General features: G+C 31.3%; 1 protein-coding gene across 1 annotated transcript in view; it reads left to right on the forward strand.

Annotated features, from left to right (window-relative positions):
- The first annotated feature begins 814 nt into the window (after window positions 1-814).
- LOC136983405 (doublesex- and mab-3-related transcription factor 1-like) overlaps window positions 815-25,125 on the forward strand; it is a 33,821-nt gene continuing 9,510 nt past the window's right edge. Inside the window, exons 1-4 of the mRNA XM_067280122.1 lie at window positions 815-1,018; window positions 1,124-1,333; window positions 1,421-1,464; window positions 1,553-1,708. Coding sequence (XP_067136223.1) covers window positions 972-1,018; window positions 1,124-1,333; window positions 1,421-1,464; window positions 1,553-1,708 — 457 coding nt within the window. The 5' untranslated portion in view covers window positions 815-971. The remainder of the gene's footprint in view (window positions 1,019-1,123; window positions 1,334-1,420; window positions 1,465-1,552; window positions 1,709-25,125) is intronic.

Here is a 25,125-nt window from a genome sequence, read left to right on the forward strand (position 1 = left end):
TTTTTATTTTTTAAACAAATTGTATACAATTATAATTTCACTTGTATATGCATGACGTGTTCATTGTTTATTTATAGCGACAGATGTATAATTTGTTCGAATGTTGACACTATATATATATGTGTGCGGATATTTGATGTATGTACAGTACATATTGCGTATAGTGTATAACTGCAGATTATTAAATAATAATGAATTTAAGTAACTTTTTTGTATTATATATTTGAATTCCTTGAAACAAATGACTATAATTTGTCTGAAATTGTATTAATAACTAAATTTTTATATATTCTGTAACATTTATTTAGTCTTGTTTTATTTTAAATTACATATTTTTTTTACGGTTTTATGAAGTAAAGTTGTTAATCAGACTTACTGTACAGACAGATGCCAAACAATACCAGAAGCGACAGCGCGTTTGATTGACGGTCGAAATAAATTTAATTTCTTTTTTTAAAATTATTATAATATATATAATAATATATAAATTTATTATTATTATTATTTTATTAAATTAAAATTTTATTTTAAATTATCAGAAAACATTTATTGTATCATTATTGAATATTTAATAATGCATTAACACTTTTTTTTGAATGATAATAACTCAGTAATTTTGAATCGTTATGATAATTTAATAGAAAAGAATTATTATAAATTCTAGTTTAAAAAAAACCCAGACAAGAGATAATTATTCATTTGAATTATCTCGCGACATTTATTTATTTATTTATTTATTTTTTAATTAGTGGCGACGACTGGCGAGACACGGCGAAAGTGTCCAGTGTTCGATTTAAATTGTATAATCGCGTCCCGCCATCTGGTAACGATTTCACGAAAACGTAATGAGACAGACGTAATAAGGAGACAAACACTAGGATCGCTACAATCGCCAGACGAAGTATGTCACGTGAGAATCGGCGCGATTAAGTGAAGTAAACGCTGGAGCATGACTTCAGTCTGTGTTACAAATGGGATCGAAAGCAAATGTCCAACGTGTTGACAGATCTTTAGACGAGTAACTATTTTATTTCTTTAGGAAAAAAAAAATATATATATATATATATATAATATAATTTATAAATATACGAACTATTAACCTACATTTAACTATGGACGATAGCGAAATTCAGTTGGATCCGGTCGGTGTGGATAATATGGAAAGTAATGAGAGCAGCATGGTTACTCCGAACGGTAAAAAACAGCAAGTACCATCGACGACGAGTGAAAACAGCAATAACAAGCGACATCCGAAATGTGCGAGATGCAGGAACCACAATGCCGATATTGCAATCAAGGGTCATAAACGCTACTGCCCAAATCGTTTTTGCAGGTGTGTGTGTGTGTGTTTTGTGTATTGTCTTTCTCTCTTGTTATATATATATGTATAAACGCTACAGTCCAAATCATTTTTGTGCAGGTGCCCAAAATGCACTTTGATAGTTCAACGACAGCGTGTTATGGGTATGTTTTTATTTTTTTTAATAGCTACATTATACATATATATAGTATAGGTATAAAAGATATAATATATATAATATATAATATGTAGCCCTCCAAGTTGCTCTCAGAAGAGCCCAAGAACAAGATAAAGCAATGGGCAGGACTCCTTCCGACGAACTCGACCAGTTGCTCATAAATCGCTCCCTATCACCCATATTAGACACCTGGAAAAATAAATCGAGTTCCAGTTTTAAACCAGTTGATGGTAATTAAAACTATTTGATTTCCTTATATTCATTATTTCCTATTACATAATTAATGTTTAAATTTACGTTAAGTAGTGTTCTTTTGGTGTGATTAAACTGTTTATAAAACTTTGATAAAAAGTTGAAAGTGCTATTCAAATACTTTAAAAAATTATCATAATTAACCTTTAGAATTAAATATTTAAGGTCATTAAGTTAAAAAAAACGTATTATCAATTGCTGTTTCTATGAAGAGTGAAAGTTTTGAAATTTTAAATATCACTGTTTATCTATTGTGAAACATATAGAAAGTAAATTAAGTATATATATATATATATATATATTAATTAATGAATTAAATACTAATATATTTTTTATAACTTTTATACATTTCTATAATTGAACGTAGTTTAAAATTTTCCATTACCTCACAACATGTTTTATAAGCAGTAATTGTAGAATTCTATTAAGAATATTACATGTTAATTAATAAAAATGGTTAATGTTACCTATGGTTCCAAGATGGCGGCTCGTCTCTGATTCCAGCAAATAGAAGAAGGGAAACAGTGGGGACGCACGTTCTAACCTATTGTAATAAATTACCATAATTATTACCAACAAAATTATTGGAACAGGTTAGATTAGGTTAGAACGTGAGTCCCCACTGTTTCCTTGCTGGAATCAGGCGAGCCGCCATCTTGGAACCATAGGTAACATTAACCAAATAAAAAAAATTTGTTTTATACGTCAATTATGGTAATTATTTTATTTCCTGAGTCATAAAACAAGATTTGTATTCATTAAGCGTAATGGCTTTCGGCATTTCTTAGTAATATATTGATTGTTGTTAACGTTAACAATAATTCATGTTATTAGAAGACAGTTTATTAATTAATATATACTTTTTAAAATTAGTTTAGATCACCTTTTCGTATACAATTTAATTAAAAACTTTATTAAATTCACTGGCTTTTGTCACAGATATACACTATATAACTAGTTTATGAATTGATATTTGGTTCAAATTGGAGTTACCTTATTATATATTCATAATTGTTAATTCGATCCACATGTTTCTTTTTACCTTGTATTTTTAATTTTAATGTTCATGCAATTGTTGTGAAATATGTAAATTTAAACTAATGATAAGATAAACAAAACGTGATGGTAATTATAACTTCAAAATGCTAAATTTTTCACCATTTTCTGGCGTTTTTAAGCCATAATAGCGTGTAAATAAAATGATACAATATTATTCATTTTAATTAAAATAATACCGTAATATATTTAAAGTATGATATCATACATTTTAATTATAATTAAGAGAGATAATTATGTGTTAATCTTGTTTAATTTCGATTGTTTAAAGGGCGATTATTGGTTCGATTTATTACAGAATTATACGTCCTTTTTTTTATAGGAAATTACGTGTTGATCACTTAAAGGAACATGCTGTATATATACTATAGAGTGGCAAGGGCCTAACTAGACTCTTATTACTTAAATTCAAATTAATTTAATTATGGTATCCATAAAAATTCACCATTAAAACTTTAATTTCGCAATTTAAAAAGTGAAAATTACTTGATGACCTTGAGTGATTACACACTAGATTATTTAATATTTTAAATATCTGAAGACCTTCACCCCTCTTTTAATAATAAACAAGCTTTCTTTCAATAATTTATGCATTTTTTTTTTTTTATCTTTTAACCTTTCATGTTTTAATTATATATATATTAACTTCCACGTTTTTTTGATAACTAAATCATGAGTTTTTGAGAGATGCTTGGTTACAAATTTGTATAAAATTCCTCCAAAATAATGCGATGAAATCTGATGATTGGGACGAATATTTTTCTTAATTTGAAATAATAATAATAATATTATGAAAGAGGATACATATTCAATCTATTTATTTATTCATGATTCTATTGGTATGCTCAATGATTCAATTTTAGCGTAAGGCATTTTAACGTCTATCGATTGATATCGATCGTTGATATGAAATACTTTCACAGGCAGCGTGTTAGATAAGTAAGACAATTATACTAACATATGACTCGTTTCCTACATCATTAATATAGAATTTGTGATGCAATTCTTCAGCAAAGCAACCCATAACTTTAATATAACTTGCAGTCGTCCGAATTTTACTAAATATTAACGTGAATTTTATAATAATTTGCAACTTTCGGGTCTTTACCTTCATCCGGGCTCCTCGGCTAAGAATATTCTCTAACTTTTATAACCATTTCCAGTGTATGTAGTTACACAAAATGCCATTCTTCTCTAAAGTTTTTACTTATTTCCTGCTGTCGAATGTTGTAAATTCCTTCCTCGTATATGTTTAGAAATTTTCTATCCTTCCAGAGTTTTCCTATGTGTAGAAAATATCCAGTTATTTCTTTAGAATATACACAGCAATAAACTCCTGTGCGAAACACTTTTACGTCACTTATACCTTACGAGACGTATTGTCTTTTGTAGACACCGCCAAAGTTTATGTCTTAATCCGTAGATAATCTTTTTATCGTCAGAAATTCCTCAAAGGCAACTTGAATATATAAATAACCCTAAAATCCTCTACACTTTCACACTTAATTGTCTACTTTCCCGCTCGTTAGTACAGATTAATTGTCTATTATCTTACATCAAATGATCGAATTACTTTTCTAATAACAAATATACTGTATATGGGTAAAAAATATCTGAAATATTTCATTACATTTTGGAGAATTTTTCAAGATTTATTATAAATTTATAGATAAATTACATACTAAGAACAGACGTAAAGCAGGCGTAAAGAATATGGCGAAGATTATTTTTCTTCGTAAGTTAAATATACTAATAAAATTTCGAAAAATATGATTTAAAATAAGTTGGTTATAAATCTTATTTTTCCACAAATATTTATTAAACTCCTAGTCATAAAGAGTAACCATAAATATCATTTTTTAACTTGTAATCCAATAGCCTTTAGGTTTTTCTTTATGGCTCGGATGTAGTGTTTATGTTAAATTAGTCTGGCATAAATCGTATTGCGAGGTAAGGAAATTCGGTAAAACATTTTTAAATTGAAATCTTGAAGGATTATAATAGATCTTGTACCAATACGTGGCTTGAAAATGGCACCTTTTTCTTGTGTAAAATTATCTTTAAGTTCCTATTAACCTTGTGAAGATTCTTAAATATTATTGTTAAGTATCATACTTAACCTTTTGAATGTTAGCTTATATACAGTATGATAGAATCTGTTGTTAGATACCATCTTTCATTATCTGTTTCTATTAAATTAATACATAAATTAATGTGAAAACTTTGGCCTTTGAAATATCTCTTAATAAATATTTCCTATTAAAAGATGAACTGTGGGAAAATTATCCTTAATTTTTTATGGGTTATCTCTATTTTCTGTTGGGTATCAGGTTTTATTACTTTCCTATTAAAGTGTAATTTTTCCTAACTTATCGTGAACACCAATGCAAACAACTTTTGGTTTGCAAGTTAATTTGTGTTTTAGAAATTTAATTCAGATATAAGAATAAGTTATTTAGCTTAGACACTTTAACACACTTTTATTGTGTTAAAGTGTCTTGTGTAAAAAATTTCCTGTTGCAGAACCTTTTATTAGCTTGAATATGTGCCGACATAGGGTCGGGCAGGTAGGCATACGGACACCGTATACTATCCTGTGACAGATTTGGACACAGATGTTGCGCCTGCCGCTCCAGATGCCTCACACTCACAGATGGGTGAAGCTTGCTTCCTATCTGTTCTCACAAATATTAGATGGGCGTTATTTCCGGATACCAAATAATGTGACGGGGACATTCCTGGGAAACTAGTCGTGTGCTGCCGGACATTATCTTGCTGGAAAAAGGCTGTTTTATAGCCTTGCCATGAAGGATTTCCCCGAACTTATTGCTGTACTGTCAAACTTGCATCGCTACTACGGGTGACCAACTATGGTTCGTAGACCAGCATGGAGCTTTGCGCCGCTCAACAGTAAAAACAGAATTGAAGCACTCACCACTGTTTTTCCACAACTGAGGTCGTCTGTTCTCAAACAATAATGGGATTCGTTGCTAAAGACCAATCTAGTTTAAGCAGTTCATGCTGCTTTGTCGTGACAGTCAGTAGCGCACTCGGGGGCTCTGGTACCCCAAAGAAAAAGGAAGAAACTCTCGATTTTCCAAAAGTCTTTTCCTAATTAAAATTCATTTTAATTTATTTATATTGTGTCGTGTCTTCAATTTCTATACTATTTTTGAATTAGCGGTCACATAAGATGAGAATTTTATTGAATTAGGATTAAAAATTTTTTTTATCCGTTCAACTCTGCTCCACTACATTAAATCCCGAGTGCTCCACTGACGGCAGTAATGCAAATTTGCCTTTGTTAATCGCTTGTCAATGATAAGGAAAGAGAAAATCGTGCAATCGACTACAACTGTAATCATTAACATCTCTGTATTGAAGCATGGCTTTGTGCAGGCTTTTGTAGTAATGGAACAGTTTATCTGGATGCGTTACTTTTGTCAATGAATTTATTTAAATTTCCTTATTAATACACGTTTAGTTGTTTTTCTGAGGATGAAATAATTCATTAGTGTCTTGACACTATAAAAAAAAAAAAAAAAATAGGGATAAATTTAGAACTTTAAAACTATGACTCTTAAAAGATCTTATCATGGCTGGCGATAATCAACTGACAGCATATAATGCTGTAATTGATTGAGTTACGACCTAAAACCGTTAACAATTATCATCGACTTCAATTGCTTTGTTTTACTTCCTGTTTGTAATAAGTTACGCTGTTGTTGCTCTTCCAAAAATGTAAATAAATAAATAAGGGAAAGTAGCTTAGTTGTGTCCACTAGAGGTCCATTAGTCGTTTATTATGATCATGTGATTCTTCACATTTTCCTTTGCTGGCACCATTTTTTTGTTTTTTTTTTTTTTTTTTTTTTGAAGTATTGGAGGTAAGTTAGGTAAATTATTATAATTTATAATTTAAATAATTAAAACAAGAGTTTAGAATCGGTAATTAAAAAATTTATTCAATTTTCTAGTTACTTTGAAACTATTTTATGAATCTGTTTTTGTATTGGTTTAACCGTTTAATCGATACATAGAGAATAACTGTTCTATTGTCTAGTTTTGAATATCGTTTCGGCAATCTATTTGTTGTTTTAACTTTTATAAACACTTGTCAATTAACGGAAAAAATTGTTTATACAGTTTTAATCTTGTACAACTTGATTTTAATTTAATTTCAGCATTTAAAAATGTTACGAGATCTTAAACGGACCATTCATAAATGATGTCACACCAAAATTCCTTATTTTAAACACCCAAATCATTCATGACAACCTCACACATGACCCTCCCCTCACAAATGATATCATATTGGTTATCGCCCCCTCTCCCGCGACAAAACCTTTGCATTATTGTGACGTAAATACACCGCATCAATTACGAAATTGATATTAACATATATTGATTTATTTAAACTTTTATTAACATAAAACACTACATGACATTGGCATTACATTAATCAAAATTTTTTTCGTTGTACCTTGCCAACAAGTTATTTCACTCCCATGGGTTTGTAAGGTGTTCTTCGTTGACACAGCGGGAGTGTTGAAGTCGTGTGTTCGTCGGCATCCATGTCCAAGTCATTTTATCTACTGAGCATCTTTCGCGTTACGTTCCCGAATAAATTATTCCGAAATTTTTACTGTATTTTTGTGTTGTTATATAAATATAAGTACAAAAACTAAATTTTAAAAAGAATATGTTTTAAAAAATATGTTATAAATGTGACATATTGCGTTAAAAAAAAGCATGTATGATAATGATTTATAGTGAATACGAAAGATAGCGTCAAAAGGATCCAGCCAAAACGTGCCGCCTGAGGCGAACCAAGTTTATGCCACCCCTTTTTTTGCAGATGTTGGAATGATAAGGACAAAGGAAAGGCAATAACACTTTATTTTCTATAGATACCGGCGCTACGCAAAATAGAAACAATAAAGCGCCAATTGACATATTTACATTGAAAAATTATCAAATAAGCCAACCAAGTAAATTATTTACTTAGTTGTAGTACTGTACGTCGTAATGAATGAATAAAAATTTCAATGTGTGATCCGAAAATGCCGCCTGAGGTGACCGCCTCACCCCACGCGAGGATCATTTTCCTTCCCCTTTGCCACATTCTGAACTACTATTCCTCTCATTGGTGTGACATCATTTATGAACAGCTCCAACTCTTAGATAAATTATAATTATTTACAAATATCAAATTTGAAGCCATTTATAAACTGAATATCTAAAATTTCTTAATTAATTGAAAGAATGCCTACCAATAGGGTAATGCTGGATAAAACACACTGAAGGTGGATCCATATTCAGTGGGTTTTTATTCACTAGACCATTGGTTGTCAGTCATTTCGCGCCTCACAAAAGGGGTTTTCCAGGTTTTCTGCACGTTTCTAACACCCGAATAAGGGCCAATTTCCCATAGAAGACCCTCCTAAAAGGTATTCCCTTTGGCAGATAACTTGGTTTTCTGTGTTCCATCAAACCATATCATTTTGAACGATGAAGTTGTAAATTGTTTCGAACTACATATTGATTCTGTTCATTTAAATTTATATTGAGAGGCTTCAGAGGAAAAAAAAAAAAAATGTATGTTTTTCGTGAATTCTTACAGGACTTTTTATTTTCAAGTGAAGATAGCCAATCCAAGTGGGCAATGTTTTAGAAAAGTAGCTGGGTGTGTTAATTACCTAAAACGGCTATTAGAAGTTTTGCCTATTACAGGTGTTTAATTTATAATTTGGGATCAAACTCCCGAGTGGATCTATTTTTACTCCTTGCGTGTGGCTTGACTTATGAGATCCACTGCAGGATAAAGAATGGGTGCCTATGTTCGCGTGCGTGTCGTTTAGCACTTACCGGATGTTTACTTTGACCCCGGGTATGGACTTTAGTTGTATCAATAAATGCTTCGATGGAACTATAGCATTTTAATTATCCTCATTCTCCCACGCACCTTGAATTAACACCGTATCAGTTCTCTCAATTAATTCGGATTTTCGAGTTTTTCGTGGTTTTTGTATATAGTTCTAGACAGTATTTATACAAGTAGACTGTTATCGTTCATTGGGGGATTTAAAAAACAATGAGAAATACAACTCCATTTCTTAAACGAGCTTTTGGTTTTCGGTATTTCCGGATTTTCGTGTTAAATAACCCGAAACAGATATAGTACAAGTCGCCGTTGATCCATTATAAAGGTCTTAAAAACATAAATCGTGTGAATTTATCCAAAGGTAAAGAGGATAGGAATGTAAAATTTAAATTTGGGATAAATCTGTGGAGCCAAATTTGATTTTATACGAACAAATGGATAACTGAAGGCTAAAGTTTTCTTAAATTGACTTGAAATTAGGAATCAAGACGTTCTTAATTTATTACCTGCTGCAAGATAAGATAGAACTAATTAATAGAAACATTATTCGCGATGTCCAGCACTAAATTTTTTAGTGTATTTTACAAGAAAAACTAGTATATCGTCTATTTTTACAGAATAAATCTCTCTTAATTACGAACAAAAACTCCATTTTTAATTAGTCATCACGAATTCCTTGTTTGCAACTTTTGCAGGTAAATTCTGCCTTGCCTCTTTCCTTGTTTTACAGAATAAAAATGAATTTATGTACATTTATTAAACGTTGTCCATCTTCACGACGACGATAGCAGAGAATACAGATTATCGAGCAATAAATTTAAATACAGTAATTTTAATTTAATGCATTCAACAATATAATAGATAAAAATTTGAATTATTTACGGCCTTATTTGTTGTGTCTACGGGTTAGTTACATCGCCATTTTGACTAATAGGCGAAATAAAAACTAGTGATACCGGTTTGAGTAGCCTTGTTACGAAAGATTTTGACATAAGGAATTGTTATTACATCTTATAAGAGTTTATAAAGAATAATAGTTTATAATTCATTTATTTCTCTTGTGCTCGGATAATATATATCATATTTCTGTTCTTCACCTCCTTTTCTAACTTTTCATACGTATAATTCGGGGAAAATTGCATACTTTCAACTTAATTTTTCAGGTTAAAAGTATGCAATTTTCCCCGAATTATATGTATGAAAAGTATGTTTTAAAAAAATAAAAGCAGTTAAAGCTCCATTAAGATTCTTGTTGCCGTTTCGGATGTCATTTTATCATGATTTCCACCTCGCTTAACGTAATAATTTTAGTTCTGGTGTTTATCTGCCCCCAAAATATACGGACGACGATGGTAGTATAAAGGAAATTTTTCTAGTTCGTCGATCACGTATGTACTGTACATTCAAATAACGATTACATTTCCGGAAAAACTGAAGCAAGGAAAATTTTTTCAATACTGTAATGTATTTTACACGTAGAAAACTTTTAAAATAAGTGTATTTTTTACGTTAAATTTAATAAACTTGACGATTCTTTTATGTGAAGTCCTTAAGACGGACATTCGGTCGTATTGCATTATATTTACTCGATTGCTTCTCATTTGATTGCCGGTGAGATAACTTGTCCACATAAACGAAAATATAAGTATAGTTATTAATAAATTGAAAATGAATTGGCATATTTATAACATAACTCTTTACATCTGTTGTTAGTACTGGCACCAAACTATATGATTTGCCTCAGTCGTGTCCATTTCGACGGGTCTGATCTTCAATATGGGTTTGCAAATACGAATGAGGGATGGAGAATGACACCTCAACCTTAAATACTCGTGAAAAATCTTGAAGATCCTGATCGAATTTCGCACCTAAATCCTTTAAAGAAGCGAAATGAAAGCGGCATTATTAAGTAGATGCCTATCTTCCCGATGTTTTGAAGAATTTTCTGTATTTTTTCGAATTTTCCACGAGGAAATGAGTCAAACTTGATAATACAACTTTAAAAATATAGTGTTTATCACTCGGAGGTTCGTAATCTTTAATTAAATAACTCACGGAGTAAAGATTAATGCCTGGATGAACAGTTGATTATTTCTGATGGAACACACACAATTATCGTTAGAATAGGTAAAAATATTATTCGTTTCATATTGCTTCTGTGATTCAGAAATTTTGGATTTTCGATGAACTTGAATCTTCCGATACTTGAAACGATAAGATTTCCGTTACTCAAAACGGAAATGGCACATTGTTCTTGTTCGATATAGAATCTATTTTCAAGTTCAATTCTTATCAAATTAAATGATATTTAATTTTAAAATTTTCCCTAAAATTAATATAGAAAATTCTACTTGACACCATTGTAATTAGAATTAACAAGTGAAACTCTCATGGGAGATTCAAAGATCAAATATTTTGATCGTTGAATATAAATAAACCACATGACTTGATAGCGTTGAAGTAGGTCTATAATTCAATTAACACAAATAAATTTCATCATAAATCAAGTTATTAATTGTGATGAAGTTTTTTAATCCGAGTTCCAGTGACGTTAAAAACTCGATTGACGTTCAGACAAGAGGAAACTTACATCCTTGTTTACTGGAGTAAATACCACATGTGGATTCACTTCATTAAACAAAGTCCAGACAATGACGTGGCACATCACGAATTAACAGTACACCGAATTCCGTCTTTACATGATTTTGATTTAACGTGATTTTGAATTAGAAAAGAGATTTTTAGAGGATTCCCCTAATTGTATACGTATCACTTAGGGAATGCGTGTATAAATACGTCACATGTATCTATTGTTTAAAAACACAATTGGGTGTAAGTGAATCTATACAAAATTCTCGAGTAAAGAAACTAGAAAAATACAAGACAAAACATGGCTAAACTGTTTAAATGAGGAATCTGTGCCCGAATCCAACAATGTTTTATAATTATCATGGATGCTTTACATCGTTCCTTATGCTGGTTGACTCTATTGCGGACTAAGTTATACAACTAACAAAATGAGATAGGACATAAAATACGCTTACGCTTCATATTAACAAGTAATCGATTTAATGGTTTCAGGGGAATGATGGATGAAATCAATTTCCTAGAATCAGACTATTCCGCAAATAAGTGAAAACATAAAGCATTAAATGAGAACCCAATCTATCTAATGAATCAAGAATATTGATTTTTTGGTGTGGTATTAGCATACAAACGCAATATTGTTATTTTGCAAATTAGAAGCAACCTAATAAAACTAGCGAGTGATGAGAAATTACGTCACAACTCGAGACACCCCGTGAAAACCGTAAAAAGAAAAAAAATATCAGAATCTGGGTCAAATTCGAACGTAAAACAAAAATAATTTATCGCATAACTATTCGGCTGAATATAAGAAATCTTTCTCTTGATTTTAGAAAACGATGAAATAGCGCGAAATCCTTTAGTAGTCAATGATATATCACTACTGTAATAAACTTTACAATAGCCCAACAGTTGCCGAGTATATAAAAACAACTAAAAACCGGTAATGGAACTGAACACCCCCGAGTAGGTAGAATACCGATCGTGGGTTCCCGTCTGACTAATAGGCTAGCCGCGTATTTTCCGAATTTTCGGTTAATGTTACCCTTGGTGCCAAGATGGCGGCTCGTCTCTGATTCCAGCAAGGAAACAGTGGGACGCACGTTCTAACCTAACCTAACCTATTCTGAATAATAATTTGGTTGCTAATAATTATGCTAATTTATTAGAATAGGTTAGGTTAGGTTAGAACGTGCGCCCACTGTTTCCTTGCTGGAATCAGAGACGAGCCGCCATCTTGGCACCAAGGGTAACATTAACCGAATTTTCTTTAGCTTTATAACTCGTGAATACAGCCCAGTTGTCATAGAAAATCGTCCTCAGAGAGGGATCCTTCCTGCACATTGCCATGTATTGCATTGCCTTATCCCATTAATTCGGTCTAATCCAATCCAACTTATTCATTCCTTTATGGTTTTAGTGTTTATAGAGTAATGAAAAGAGCTCTGTTTTCTCTTCGGCGAGTCAAGAATACTTATATTAAATTTGGAAAGGTGCACGTTCCAATTGAATACTCGATTCTTCATAAAAAGAAATTCATGATTCTTGTCCCTTTTTTTAAAATAGAAAGTAATGAAATTTAAAGAATTAGATTTCATTTAAAAGTGTAATAAAAACAATTTGAATGTTTCCATTTCAGAGAATTTCGAGCTATCCCTTTTCGCAAAATATAATATAACATATTAATAAAATCTCCATTACAGTAAAACATAGCAATAAGACATTTCTCAAGCTCCAATAATTAATTTTCTCGGAAATATTTAAAATTAACTACTTCACCATAGCTAATACTGTATTATTAAAGGTTAACTAATACTTAATTAAAATAATATCCTTTACTTCGGACAATTTGATACGCTTTATAAGTCTATTGATACGTTTCCAAAGGACCGTCACGGCACGAAAACCATCAAACTCTGTTCGAAATGTGTTTAAGATCCATTTCAAGACCCGAATTTTAAATTTTCCTCATTCAAAATCCTGTTTATTAAAAGGAGAGCACAATTAAACTGCATTGGTTGGCAAACCCTACCTTTCTATCCGGCAGCGCCCGCAGACTATAAGAAAAGGGGCATCATACATTATTCAAGAAGCTCCACGCTATGATTTAACATCGAATCAGCGCTCCCGAAATGTAGCATTGGTTGCAATTGAAACTAACTTGGTCTTAAAAGCAAGCATATGACGAAGTCGGATGGGACAATGGACAAATATCGTTGATTAGTTTTTTATAATGCAGAATAGGCTAGAAGTTGTGAGTTTTCTGTTTATTAATAATGGAATTTAGGGTCTCTTTGGTGATTAGGAAAATGGCAACCCAGACGGAAAGGGAGCACGGGTACACAATGTACGTGTGCCCGTGTTTCTGCCCCGTCCCGACAATTGATGATCGCGTAATTTTATATTCAAGGTCGAACAAATTATAATTAGCGTTCACAATTAATTTTGGATTTTTTTTCCTTCTCATGCTCCTTTCTACAGTGCAAGGTAAAGAGTAAGGACTTCCCTTACTCTCTCTACCTTTTATCTCGCATTGGTAGAGAAACATTGTCCTAAGAATAATTTTAACTGTTTATCGTTAAATGGTTAAGATTAAATCATTAATAAAAAAAAAATACTTTTTTCTAATCTCTACCACAACGAATATTTTTCTTGTTTAAAAATAATCTGTGTATGTGTTCCCCCTTTGAAACCAATCACGTGATGTCTGGCAAGATGTCGGCATGGATGTCTGGTTTCCATAGTTACCGTCTCAAAAATCTGTCGTGACTGCTAACCGGAAATAGTTAGTAATCGCTGAATCATCCTACGACTTGGAACCTTTTTTTAACTTCAGGCTACCGGTTCCTAAAAAATTAATTAGAAAAATATTTAATTCACCTTTCGGTTTACGTTAAACAATAGACTGTGCTTGTTGTTACTATGAGACGTTACAACACGCACAGTACGGAATTTTAAATTTGTACAACATGAACGATAAGACTTTTCAACATTTTTGCAGTTCATATATTAGATAAAAGAGTTTTCGATAATTTGTCATGGATCGATAACCTATTGTTTACTTCACTTGCTTGAATGATAGTCAGCACTTACAAGCAAAGTGCTTGTAAACCCACTCTTTGTATGGTGGGTTTGTTCGATTTTTATTGCTTTAGCGACAAATTTCAATGCACTGGAATTGGAAACATGTTTGTATCGCGAAAACTACTTAAATACGCTGCCGTCTAATTGAAATTGTGTAGTGTAAGGTTTTAATTAACTCTTTAGAAAATCATTAGAATTGTCTTGTTCTCGTGTATATACCAGTTTGAGCAATTCACACGAAATAACTTTAAAATATATTAGGTACTCTACAAAGACAATCCATAAGTGCCCCGAATGTGCTTGGGAACTCCGAAAAATACATTGCCATATCGAAGAAGGGTCTTCTTCTAATATTCTCCGGTGGACTGATGGATAAAACATCCACGCTGATCACGGAGGATGGAGCTCCTTATCGTGCCGCCAAAAACATTCGGAATTGGTTGGCAACAAAAGATATTCAAAGGCCTAACCCAACACGTCTTGAATTTGCTGGATCGTGCATTGACGACGTTCACGAAAACCCGCTTGCTGTGGAAAACTTTTAAATTGTTTGTGTGCAGAGTGAGCCAACATTTCACAGATCAAGATAACAGAACTCATTTGATTCTATGCCCGACCAGGTTAAGACTTGGAAGAAAGCAAATGGTGGGACAGTTACTGTAGGCTTTAATTTGCATATGTGGCATTTGTAAACTGCGAAATAAAAGACCCGTGCCTGAAAATAAGGGTGTCTACTTATGGATTTGTATCTGTACACAATAGCAGCGCCGTAACCCCCAGCCTTTTATGCGCCCGGTGCGAGCTTCTGTAACTATGCCCCAAAACTTGGTCCAGGTCATTTCTACGGCCCCCCGGGTCTGCGCCCTGTGCCTGAGCATCGCTGGCACCGCCCTAGTTACGGCGCTGCACAATAGCCAGATTTTTAATTAACATATTAAACATGCAAATCGTTGAATTATTTTCTGCGATTCGACGTTCAAAAAGCTCTCCTGACCCTCAGGATAAAACAAATTCATTAGCATTAATGAGAAACAGCTCTCGCTTGACCTTGAACTTTTTATGTTAATCTAAAAATTGATTTATATAGTTTATAATTCGGAGGCCTTTTGGTAGGAATTTTAACAATAAACTACGAATTAGTTATGCCGTTTCGTTAACTTACACAGAAAAAGTTTTCGTTAAAGTAACTTGACCGATTTTGTTTTTTAATAAGCTGCCCTCGAACCAACGCCAGGATGTAAACAAGCTTTTACTCCCTATAAGGTTACTACACCCGCTTATTGTTTATTAATCGGTTCAAAGTCCCTTTTATTATTAAAATATGGGAATTTATATGTGTAATTTGATAGGATTTGTGTGCGAAAGTACAAAATACCAGGAGTATCTGAGCGACTCAAATAGTTTTTCTCACGAGATCATGCGAAACATAGTGCGGGTGGGTAATGATTTCACGGCAGTTTCTTTATTCTTCGTCACTGAGGAGATAAATTGTAAAGTTGACAAGCTTTGTTTTTCGATGATTTAGCTCTAGCAAGAAGAGGGACTTCATAGATCGGCTTTGGTAGAGGGTGAAGCATTGTTTTTGTAGTAGATAGGTATTTACTAACTGAACAATTCGGTTTTGTGGGCGAAATTAATACCATTCACACCTTTACTACCCAAATTGCGCCGATAATGGAAGAGGAATATATTTTCGTAGCTAACTTCGTATTAATATAATGTGCAACCACGTTTCGATGCAAACTAAAATTGGGCCAACTCGAAGACAAGTAGGGGACGATCTTTAACAATTATAATGAAATTTAAACGTACAGCGAAAATGACCCTCTTGTAATTTACTATAAATATCTATCAAATTGGGTCTTAGACTGACTGTACGAAATCATTAGATCTCTACGTAGATACGGGTTGCAGCTGTTTACCAAAATCAATCAGGTAGATGATTGTCTTTATGCTGTCGTGTTGATGGCCCGTCTGCATACAAATCGCTATTCTAGTCTAGACAGAATAAAAACACAGATTGTCTGGATGGTTCGAGGATGAACCTCGTTTAACGCAGATTTTAATAATTACTAACTTTCGATGGCTGTTGTACTTTTCTAATAAATCACGCGAATTTACTCTAAATGGGGGATAATATTGTTCCATTTTCACAATTCTTTTCAAACAATCTAAAGGAGAAACCATGCCGAAATTTCTGTGCAAAGAAAATATTACACGCTGCAGTTTGCGTAGTTTTAAAACTACGACTATATCTTAAATAGTAATAATAGAAAATTTGAAAATTTTAGGTCATACAGCTGTTTAGCCAAGTGAAATATGCACAACAGGATGGAAAAGTTCTATGTTTAATCACTTTTTATAGCTGTGTCGTTTTGGTGTATTGTTTACGCGTGCCATTTTTAATATAATCGAATATTTTAATAAACATTCAATAATTATGCAAATGTAATGAACTTTTCACGTTTAAATTCAAAATTTAAACTATCGATTTGCTCTGAAGTATTGGGGATATGTTCCCATCAACGAGTGGCCTGGTAGTTAGTTGGTCGCGTGTTCGCTTCAGACAACGCTATGACCGTGTGAAGTTTTCTGTGTTTTCTTCGCGTGTATAATACCTAAATAGAGGCCAGTTTCCGCAGAAAGCTCTCTCTCCTCTTGGCAGATCGCCATGTGTTGTCAAGTTTGTAATAAAATATAACAGATGGCGCCATACGCAATTCTGTCTTTTGCCAGGAAAGTTACTCAACTCGTTGCTGGACTTTTTTCAGTATTATTTATTAGAATTGTAGACAATTTTATTGTTTGAAAACACTTAACAATGTTTGAAAAAGGATAATTATAATCATACCTTAATCTGAAAGATAAAAAGAAAAGAAATTTACGTATAAAAATAAAACTAATATAGCGATAGGATCTGTCATGATAGTCGAAATATATAACTTCATTTGCAATTCTTATTAATATAGATAATCTGTACGATAAATTGAAGTTATTAAATTAGAGAATTTCCTTATTATTATTTATCTTTTTTTTTTATTGTAACCCTACTAACTACACTTTAAACTCTTAACAATTAAGTCAGACAAGCAATTTTCTCGAGATTAATTGTATACGTACACAAATAAAATAGATTTTCAACAGGTCTATTTAAGTGTTAAATACTGTAAGTCATTTATGCTAATGAAGCGTTGCTGTAGTTAAAATATTTCCTGATCGTTGTATAGATTGGTTTTGATTTTCGTTTGCTGCTAACTTAGCCTAATAAATTAATAGTAAGCTGTGGAAATTATATTTTTACTATAAAAATTAACATTTTATGGTAAAAGTTATCATTTTTATAAATTTTATGTGATATTTAAGACTATTTCCGTAGGCCATTTTCATAAATTTTGTAATTTTTAAGTATTTTTTCCAATATTTTAGAAACACGAGATATCCTCATAATAAACTATGTCTCGCATTTTAATGCTTTTTTTTCTAATTTACTGCTTAATTAATGTTATAAAAGACACCTACAAAAGTAATCCCCCTCAATATATTTTGGCTTATCGTAATTATAAGCTTATAATTTGGCTACCGCTCAAGACTCTAGAACACTTGCCTAGTAAAGTAGTATGGTTTTTCACAATACTGCCGTATTGAAAAAGTTGACAGCTATCTTATCTTTATAAAAATCTACTCACTAATTACTCTAACTGATAAAAAGTACACAGTTTTTTTATAAAGTATTTTATCTAGTAACGAAACGTCATAGCAGATGCAGAATTAACTACAGAATTGGGCTCTTGACACATTTTTAAATTGCGTGACAAAATATTATATATTCTCGAAGGATATGTTTGCTTGTTTAAGGTTGTTTTTCTAGTTGCGAGTGGGATAAGAGTGATGAAAATCTGCGACAAAAACTGTTATATAAAACACAAAGCGCTAGGCTAACTTGATGTATTGTCTAGTATTGTCTATAACCTGTTATTGAAGATTTCAACGGTAATTTAACAGTTTGAATAAGGAAAACTTACTTCTTTAGCGCATCATTCATTACCCACTTACAGATATTGTAATGTGATGTATTAGGGACTGTATTTAGTATTTGTTCTTACTCCATTTGAGGTCGTCATTTTCTCCTATACAAAATTGGTTGCGCCTTTATTATACAGAAACGTAAACCGTTTTGCGTTACGCACTCCGCGTTTAGTAAGAGGGAGAAAAACACTAGGAAATTTGCTTAACTTACGCAGATAATAATACATACTGTAAGTTGTCTCGTTTTAAGTTTTCTGTAATGGATCCAAATTAAAAATACCGATGCTGTTTGAAGGGATCTGGTACGTCAAACATTAAATTGACGTAATGCCCGAGGATCGTGTTCTTATTCGCTAAATTTGTTTTGCTTTTTCTAGTACGAAACGACTCACTAAAATGAGAGCGAAAGTTTTCGATGCTCGGATAAGCAAGAGTATGTTTAAATCTGCTCTCTTGTCCAATCGTTTTCTTACCTTATTATTTCCTGAAGATTTTTAAATTTCGAGCTTTACTCGCCTGTTGACAAACCCTCGCTTTGTGGCTGTCGTTTATTGCAAATCTCTTATTGTAATGGAAAGATATAAATTTCGAGCACTTTATTTATGGCAAAGTTGCATTTATCGAGCTTAATGGTTTGTTTTTCTCTCTAAAACTCCGCTGAAAATCCTGTTATTTCTTCTTGACTAAGCTCGAAAATTTATTCTGAGGAGGAATAAAAAAAACAAGAAAATTTATTCAGTAAATCAAGTTGAAAAATCAAGAATTATCTTATTAAAAGCGAAAATTCGCAATCAAATTTATATAATTTTTAGGGAGAAAAAGTCTAAATATAAAATTATAGAGTGAGTTTTACGTTTCTAGAGTCATCATTTCAGTACGTAATTCCGGAAACATTTAATAAGTGCCGGAAATCGGTACGTATCGAAGATTTCCTGCATTTAAACAATTTATTATTATTATTAAATTTGAATTTAAGACATTCACCTCTAAACCCGTTTCTTCTAAAAATATGTAAGATTATTTTCACAAATTTGTAATACAGCAGGGCGACAAACCTACTGACCTACTAATATTGTAATGCAGATACAGTGCAGTATTTTATTCAAATTTACAATTTGTTTCTACGCCTTTTAATTAAATATCAGGCCTAATTACATCATAAAAGCGTATATTTGCTTATTTAGGCGTGTTTTATAAATACAGTATAGTTAACGAGATTACTATAAATTAAGTAGGGATTAATAAATTCGTTTTGTTAATAATAATAATAATGGTTGGTCCGTAGTAATCTGTAGGAAAATATGTAAAAGTTTTCGTAGATTAAAATCTAGTTTTAGGGGGAAAAAATGTTAAAATATTACTGAAAATACAAGTTTTTCTACATCTAGATGTTTTACAAGGTTTACTTCTACGGAAAATCTGAAAATTTCGTGTGGTCTTTTTACGCTCTTTCTTAGTTTTTCTTGCTGATTTTTTATTGTAGAAAAATGTTTTCTTTCTGGAAAAGTCTGTTCTAAACGTCTTAATCTGGAAATTAACAAATGACCTTGAAAAATACACTTCTATTATAGATATTTAGAAAAGTCTCTGTTAGTGTGAAAGCTTCGAGAAAAATAAGTTCTCTACATACCGAAATTTTCCTCGTTGTTTTAAATTAATTTAAAGATGTGTCTAGTACATTTTATAGATTTATAACTTTTACATAGGAAAAATTATATTGGCTCGAGTTGTCTTATGTTTTGTGTAAAGATAACTTAATTAAAATTGTAGTTAATTGAGTTAATTTTCTCTTCGGTAGACCTTCCGAAAATTTATTAAACCTGGTTTTATCGATTAATCCGTATGTTTTACTCGATTAAAAAGTTATCATAAGTTAGTCTACATCCATTGATTGACATAAAACAAACATACGAGTTTGCTTGATATGACAAGTTTAATTAGTTCGTGTTATATATTTTAGTTTTGCTGAGTATATAACTTTTACGTATGTTATTAATAAATTTCTTTTATTGTTTTCTATTATGTTAATGCATCTTGGTACACCTTTTAACTATCCCGTTTGTTTCTCTTCAATATCTCTTTCTACTTTAAAATATATATATAGTAAATGCACTTTATTCGTGAAATATATTTAATATTTTCTTTTCATTGAATTTTCAACGGGTAAATAAAGAGAGAAACCGATGTAAATACCACGAAAATAAACTACCGAATGGCTATAAAATTTTAATTTATGCATTAAACCTTAACTTTTAAAACTATTTTTGTTTTTCTCTACTTAAAATTATGAAGGGAAAAAAAGATTTAGATAAATGGTTTATAAATTTAAGCTTTTTATTGTATTTGGAGTGAAATTTTAATATAGTAGTATTTAAATTCTAGAATACGACTTCTCTTGAACTTCATGAACTATGGCTTCACTGCATATCTTGAAATATATTTTCAGTGAAGCCAACATTCTAAAGCGGATAGTCTTGTATTTAGAATAAGGATTTCAAATTATATATTGATCCGTATTATTATATATATATATATATAATAAGGTTTATGGCATTTAATAAATTTGATCATTCGTAACATCTTACAAATCGAAAATCGATATTCTGTAGGAATAAAAATTGTATTGCATAGTATCAGCTTCCAGCATACTACATATATACTAGTTGAAAAATTATACTTTATAATTAGTATTAGCTATAGCAGACGTGCATGTTTTATATGTCGAATTATCACGCTCGCTTTCGGATATAACAGTTTTATTTTTGTCTGAAACCATGCAAAGCAGAATTTGGCAGATGTTTGCACTGTGCAAAAAAGACCGAATGACACCATTTATATTGTCTCTTCTAGAATTTTTCTCGTGAAAAGAGAAAAAATTACTTAATTTTTTAAAATATTTACGTTCAGAAAAGTCCTACGAAGTAGACGATTTTAAGAATTAAACGGTTGTTTCCGTGAGAAAATGTTTAATTCGGAAACAATCGACTTTTTTGCATCGACGAGACAAAGCATTTTTAATTCGTAAATAAAAACCAAAAGAGCTTAAGAAGTTAAGAAAAGAAATTAGCCTTTACGAAATAAGCAGATGTTAGATAAACACCTTTCGTGATTCATAACAATATATCAGTATCAGAAACAAGGAAGATTGAACAATACGAAAATAGCCATTTAGAATTTCTTTTTTAATATGGAAATTCTGTAGATAAGATTTTTAATTATATATAAACGTCTGACACAATTGCTTTCTTTTAAACTTTTAGAAATTTCTTTTATCCAAAAATTTTGGGATAAAAATTTTATCAGTTTTATGTAGGCCTAATAATAATTAATAATATAAATGTAAGGAAAGTTCCGAATTATACGTTTAGTCTTGTATTGTAGACTTTTTTAAATATGATTTATGTAATTTTTAATCGAAGAAATGCTGGAAACATGCCATCGAAAATCTAATTTAAAAGCATTAATCTTCTATTTGGTTTACGATAGTAACTTTAGAAAAATTTAGTCTACTTGTGGAATTTGAAACTAGAAATGATATTAAATAAAGTGAAATTAATTTCATTTCAGTGTTTGTCTCTGCTTAAACACACATCTTCAGACATTATTCTATAGAGAATTCAATCAAATAGTTACTATAAAATGTTGAATTTTCAGGTAAATATCCGATGAAGAGAGAATAACTAATTCTGTTCAAATATTATTTGTACATTTATAGAATATTATTAAATACCGAAAGTCTCTATTCCTACTAATGTTTACTAAATCTAGTTGTCAAGCAAGCTGAACAAAGCTGTGATTGTCGAGTAAGATTTTGGCAAGTGTTTGTTAAATTACTTTCGACTGCAACTTATCTGTTAAGCGAAATCAAGTGAAAATTTGACTCGTGTTTTTCGAAGAAACATTTCCATTAATATATATTAAACAGTCTTTTTTTAAGTCTGTATATATTACACAGCACTTTAAGTTAGTCTTTGTAATGTAGACGTTAATTGAAAGTCACATATTCACTGGTGTTTACTGAAGTGAAATCCTTAGATAAAGCTTTTCAACTTGAAAACTTTTAGCTTCACTTCTTGAGGAGACACGTTTTAACTTAATCTTTATATAACAGATTTTTCATCTAATATCTAATAAAATCAACTTCCATCAATTTTTATTCGGCAAAGATTACTTCGATAACGTTTAACCTTAATTGCAGATCCACTTTAACGTTTAGAAAAATATAAATGTTCACTTAAAAGACGAGAAAAATGTCAACAACATTGTCACTTATTTTTTGATCTCTTTCGTTAAACTGGTGAAGATTTCGTAACTTAAATCCGACCATTACTGAGCAAATTAACTCATATTCCACATAAAACTTAATTCTCCATGGAGCGCTACCTGAATGTAACCCACTCAAAATCGCAGTAGCGTATCATCAAGTTATGCAGAACGTTTGTTAACCGCTCAGATTTCTCTACCTCATGTATAATTCGAGAGAATTAGCATTTTGAAACTATTCCTGAAGTGTCGTTCTCAAACAAGACGACGGTAAATTAGATCCTGCATTGTCTAGACATCCTTCAGACATGACACGTACTCGACGTCTAGAAAACGTTAAACCCATCGATTACTCATGCGTAAAATTTGGAGAAAATGAGTTACAGTAAAACGTCTTCTACTCTATTTAAAAATTAAAAAAAAAAACATAAGCGCAGTTTCTTAAAACTTAGTGTAAATTTTAACTAATAATAATTAAATTGGTTACTGAAAATAGTCCGGTATCAGTGTATCAGCGATGAGTTGTTGATGGCCGACGATCAAGTTCTCCCTCTTAACGTAATTTACTAATTTTATTTTTAGTCTCGGAACGTTTTAAATTCCATAAAGTATTTATTTATATAAAACTATTTCGATGAACTGAGATTAATTGCTACGAAAGCCAATTATAAGCCACAGGAGTTAAGCGATTCTTTATTGGATTTGAAGCGAATTATTCATTGACGCAACTATGCAAACTCTAGCTAGTTTCTACTCTTTTAAGCTAATTTTGAAGATTTCTATTCGTGGTATAAAACATTTTTCTTCCCTTTCCTCTTATAAAAATATAATCTATTATTTTTAGGTCAGTTATAAATGTAATTTATTATAACGAATCGTGTTGCTGTATAACACGAACTTTGTGAAAATCTGAGCTTTCCTGGTGCCTTCCCTTGTTTTTAGGAATTGTGAGCGTTATACTTAATATACTTGGATCTATTGGATCTAAATCCTAAAATATCACAAGTTTTTTTTTAATCATTTAAACATTAAAAATCAGCACAAAGATTCTTGATTGAAAAATTAAAATATATACTCCGTGGGAAAAAGTTTTAATGCTCATAAAGTCCTACGTAAATCGCAGAACTTTATATGAACACAAATTCGTAATTGTAATGTTGTCAGTGGCCACATTACAATTATTTTTCAACTTTACGAACTTTCCAAACTTTTTTCACTTTATGTTCTATCGTTTATTAACAATTACATACTTTGTGTTGTGCCTTGAGATTCCTAAAAGTTGGAGCCTTAGACCCTATTGGGACCTTACGTAGTTCCTCTACTGCTTGAATATCTAATGAGAAACATCACCAATTAAAAATAGTTTCGTATTTTTAACCAGATTTTTTTAGATAGAATGATATTTTTAAAATCGGCGATATTCATGTCAGTATCTCATCACCTTGCAGTAACGTTAACTCTATCTATGAAAACCTCTATGCTTCGCTTAAAATAGTGCTTCGATATTCATTAAAATTCATATTCTGTGAACGTTAACCAACGGTTTTTATCCGTTGTTTCCTTATATCTGAAATATGAATTCTTTTCAGTGTATTTAAATTATCATTTCGATTAGATGGCGAATGACACTCTTCATGGTGCCAGCTTGTTTCAAAACCCAATAAAATTTACTACTACGTTTATAGTGTTGGGAGTGTAGAAAAAAAATCACAAGTAACATCATACATTAAGTAACCAAAAGCAATTTGGGGTGGAGATTCTGGCACAGTTCCAAACAATTAGGGGAGAAGGTCATTGTCTTCCCCCTAATTAATTTTTTTTTAAATTTTATTTCGCTGGCAAATTGAGTGATTCCAGATTATTCGTGTTTTCTTCCTCTACTTCTTTGTTAACTATATAGAATGAGTGAAGTTTTACGACCTTGTCGGCACTCTACTTACCGGGTTACACCTTGGTGTTTTATAAACTAACCCTTTTAAACATTACGACTAGTTATTATATTCGTTATGTTTAAATATAAACTAGTTACATAACGACTGTAACAAATCTAGAAAATAATGAACCGTATAAAATAAATCCAGATTTTTAACATAGAAAACGAGATTCAAACATAGTAATTTAAAAAAAAAAAAAAAATCGGAGTTGAAATGAGCTCTAAAAAATGACCTTAAGGTGGCGCAGATGCAGCGCTTCCTTGTGGGCGTTTACTAGAGTTCATTACAACTCTAATCAAAATTAAATCGGTAATAAAAATATTGAGTTTTAAATGTGAAATTCTTTTTTTTAATTATCCCTTTTATAGATAAATTTTTAATATTATAAAAATAAGTTTAAAATTTCTAAGATTAGAAAAATGTTTCTGTTTAAACAAATTCATATTTGCTTTATTGAATATTATAAATGATTGTTTTCTAACAATGTATGCTATTTCTGTTTTAATCATGATTATACATATATAAAATTTATGTTAAACAGGAAAGTAAAGCTGATGCGTAT

The sequence above is a fragment of the Centruroides vittatus genome, unplaced genomic scaffold (genome assembly GCF_030686945.1).
Source record: "Centruroides vittatus isolate TY-2023 unplaced genomic scaffold, ASM3068694v2 contig_882, whole genome shotgun sequence".
In the NCBI taxonomy this organism is placed as follows: domain Eukaryota; kingdom Metazoa; phylum Arthropoda; class Arachnida; order Scorpiones; family Buthidae; genus Centruroides; species Centruroides vittatus.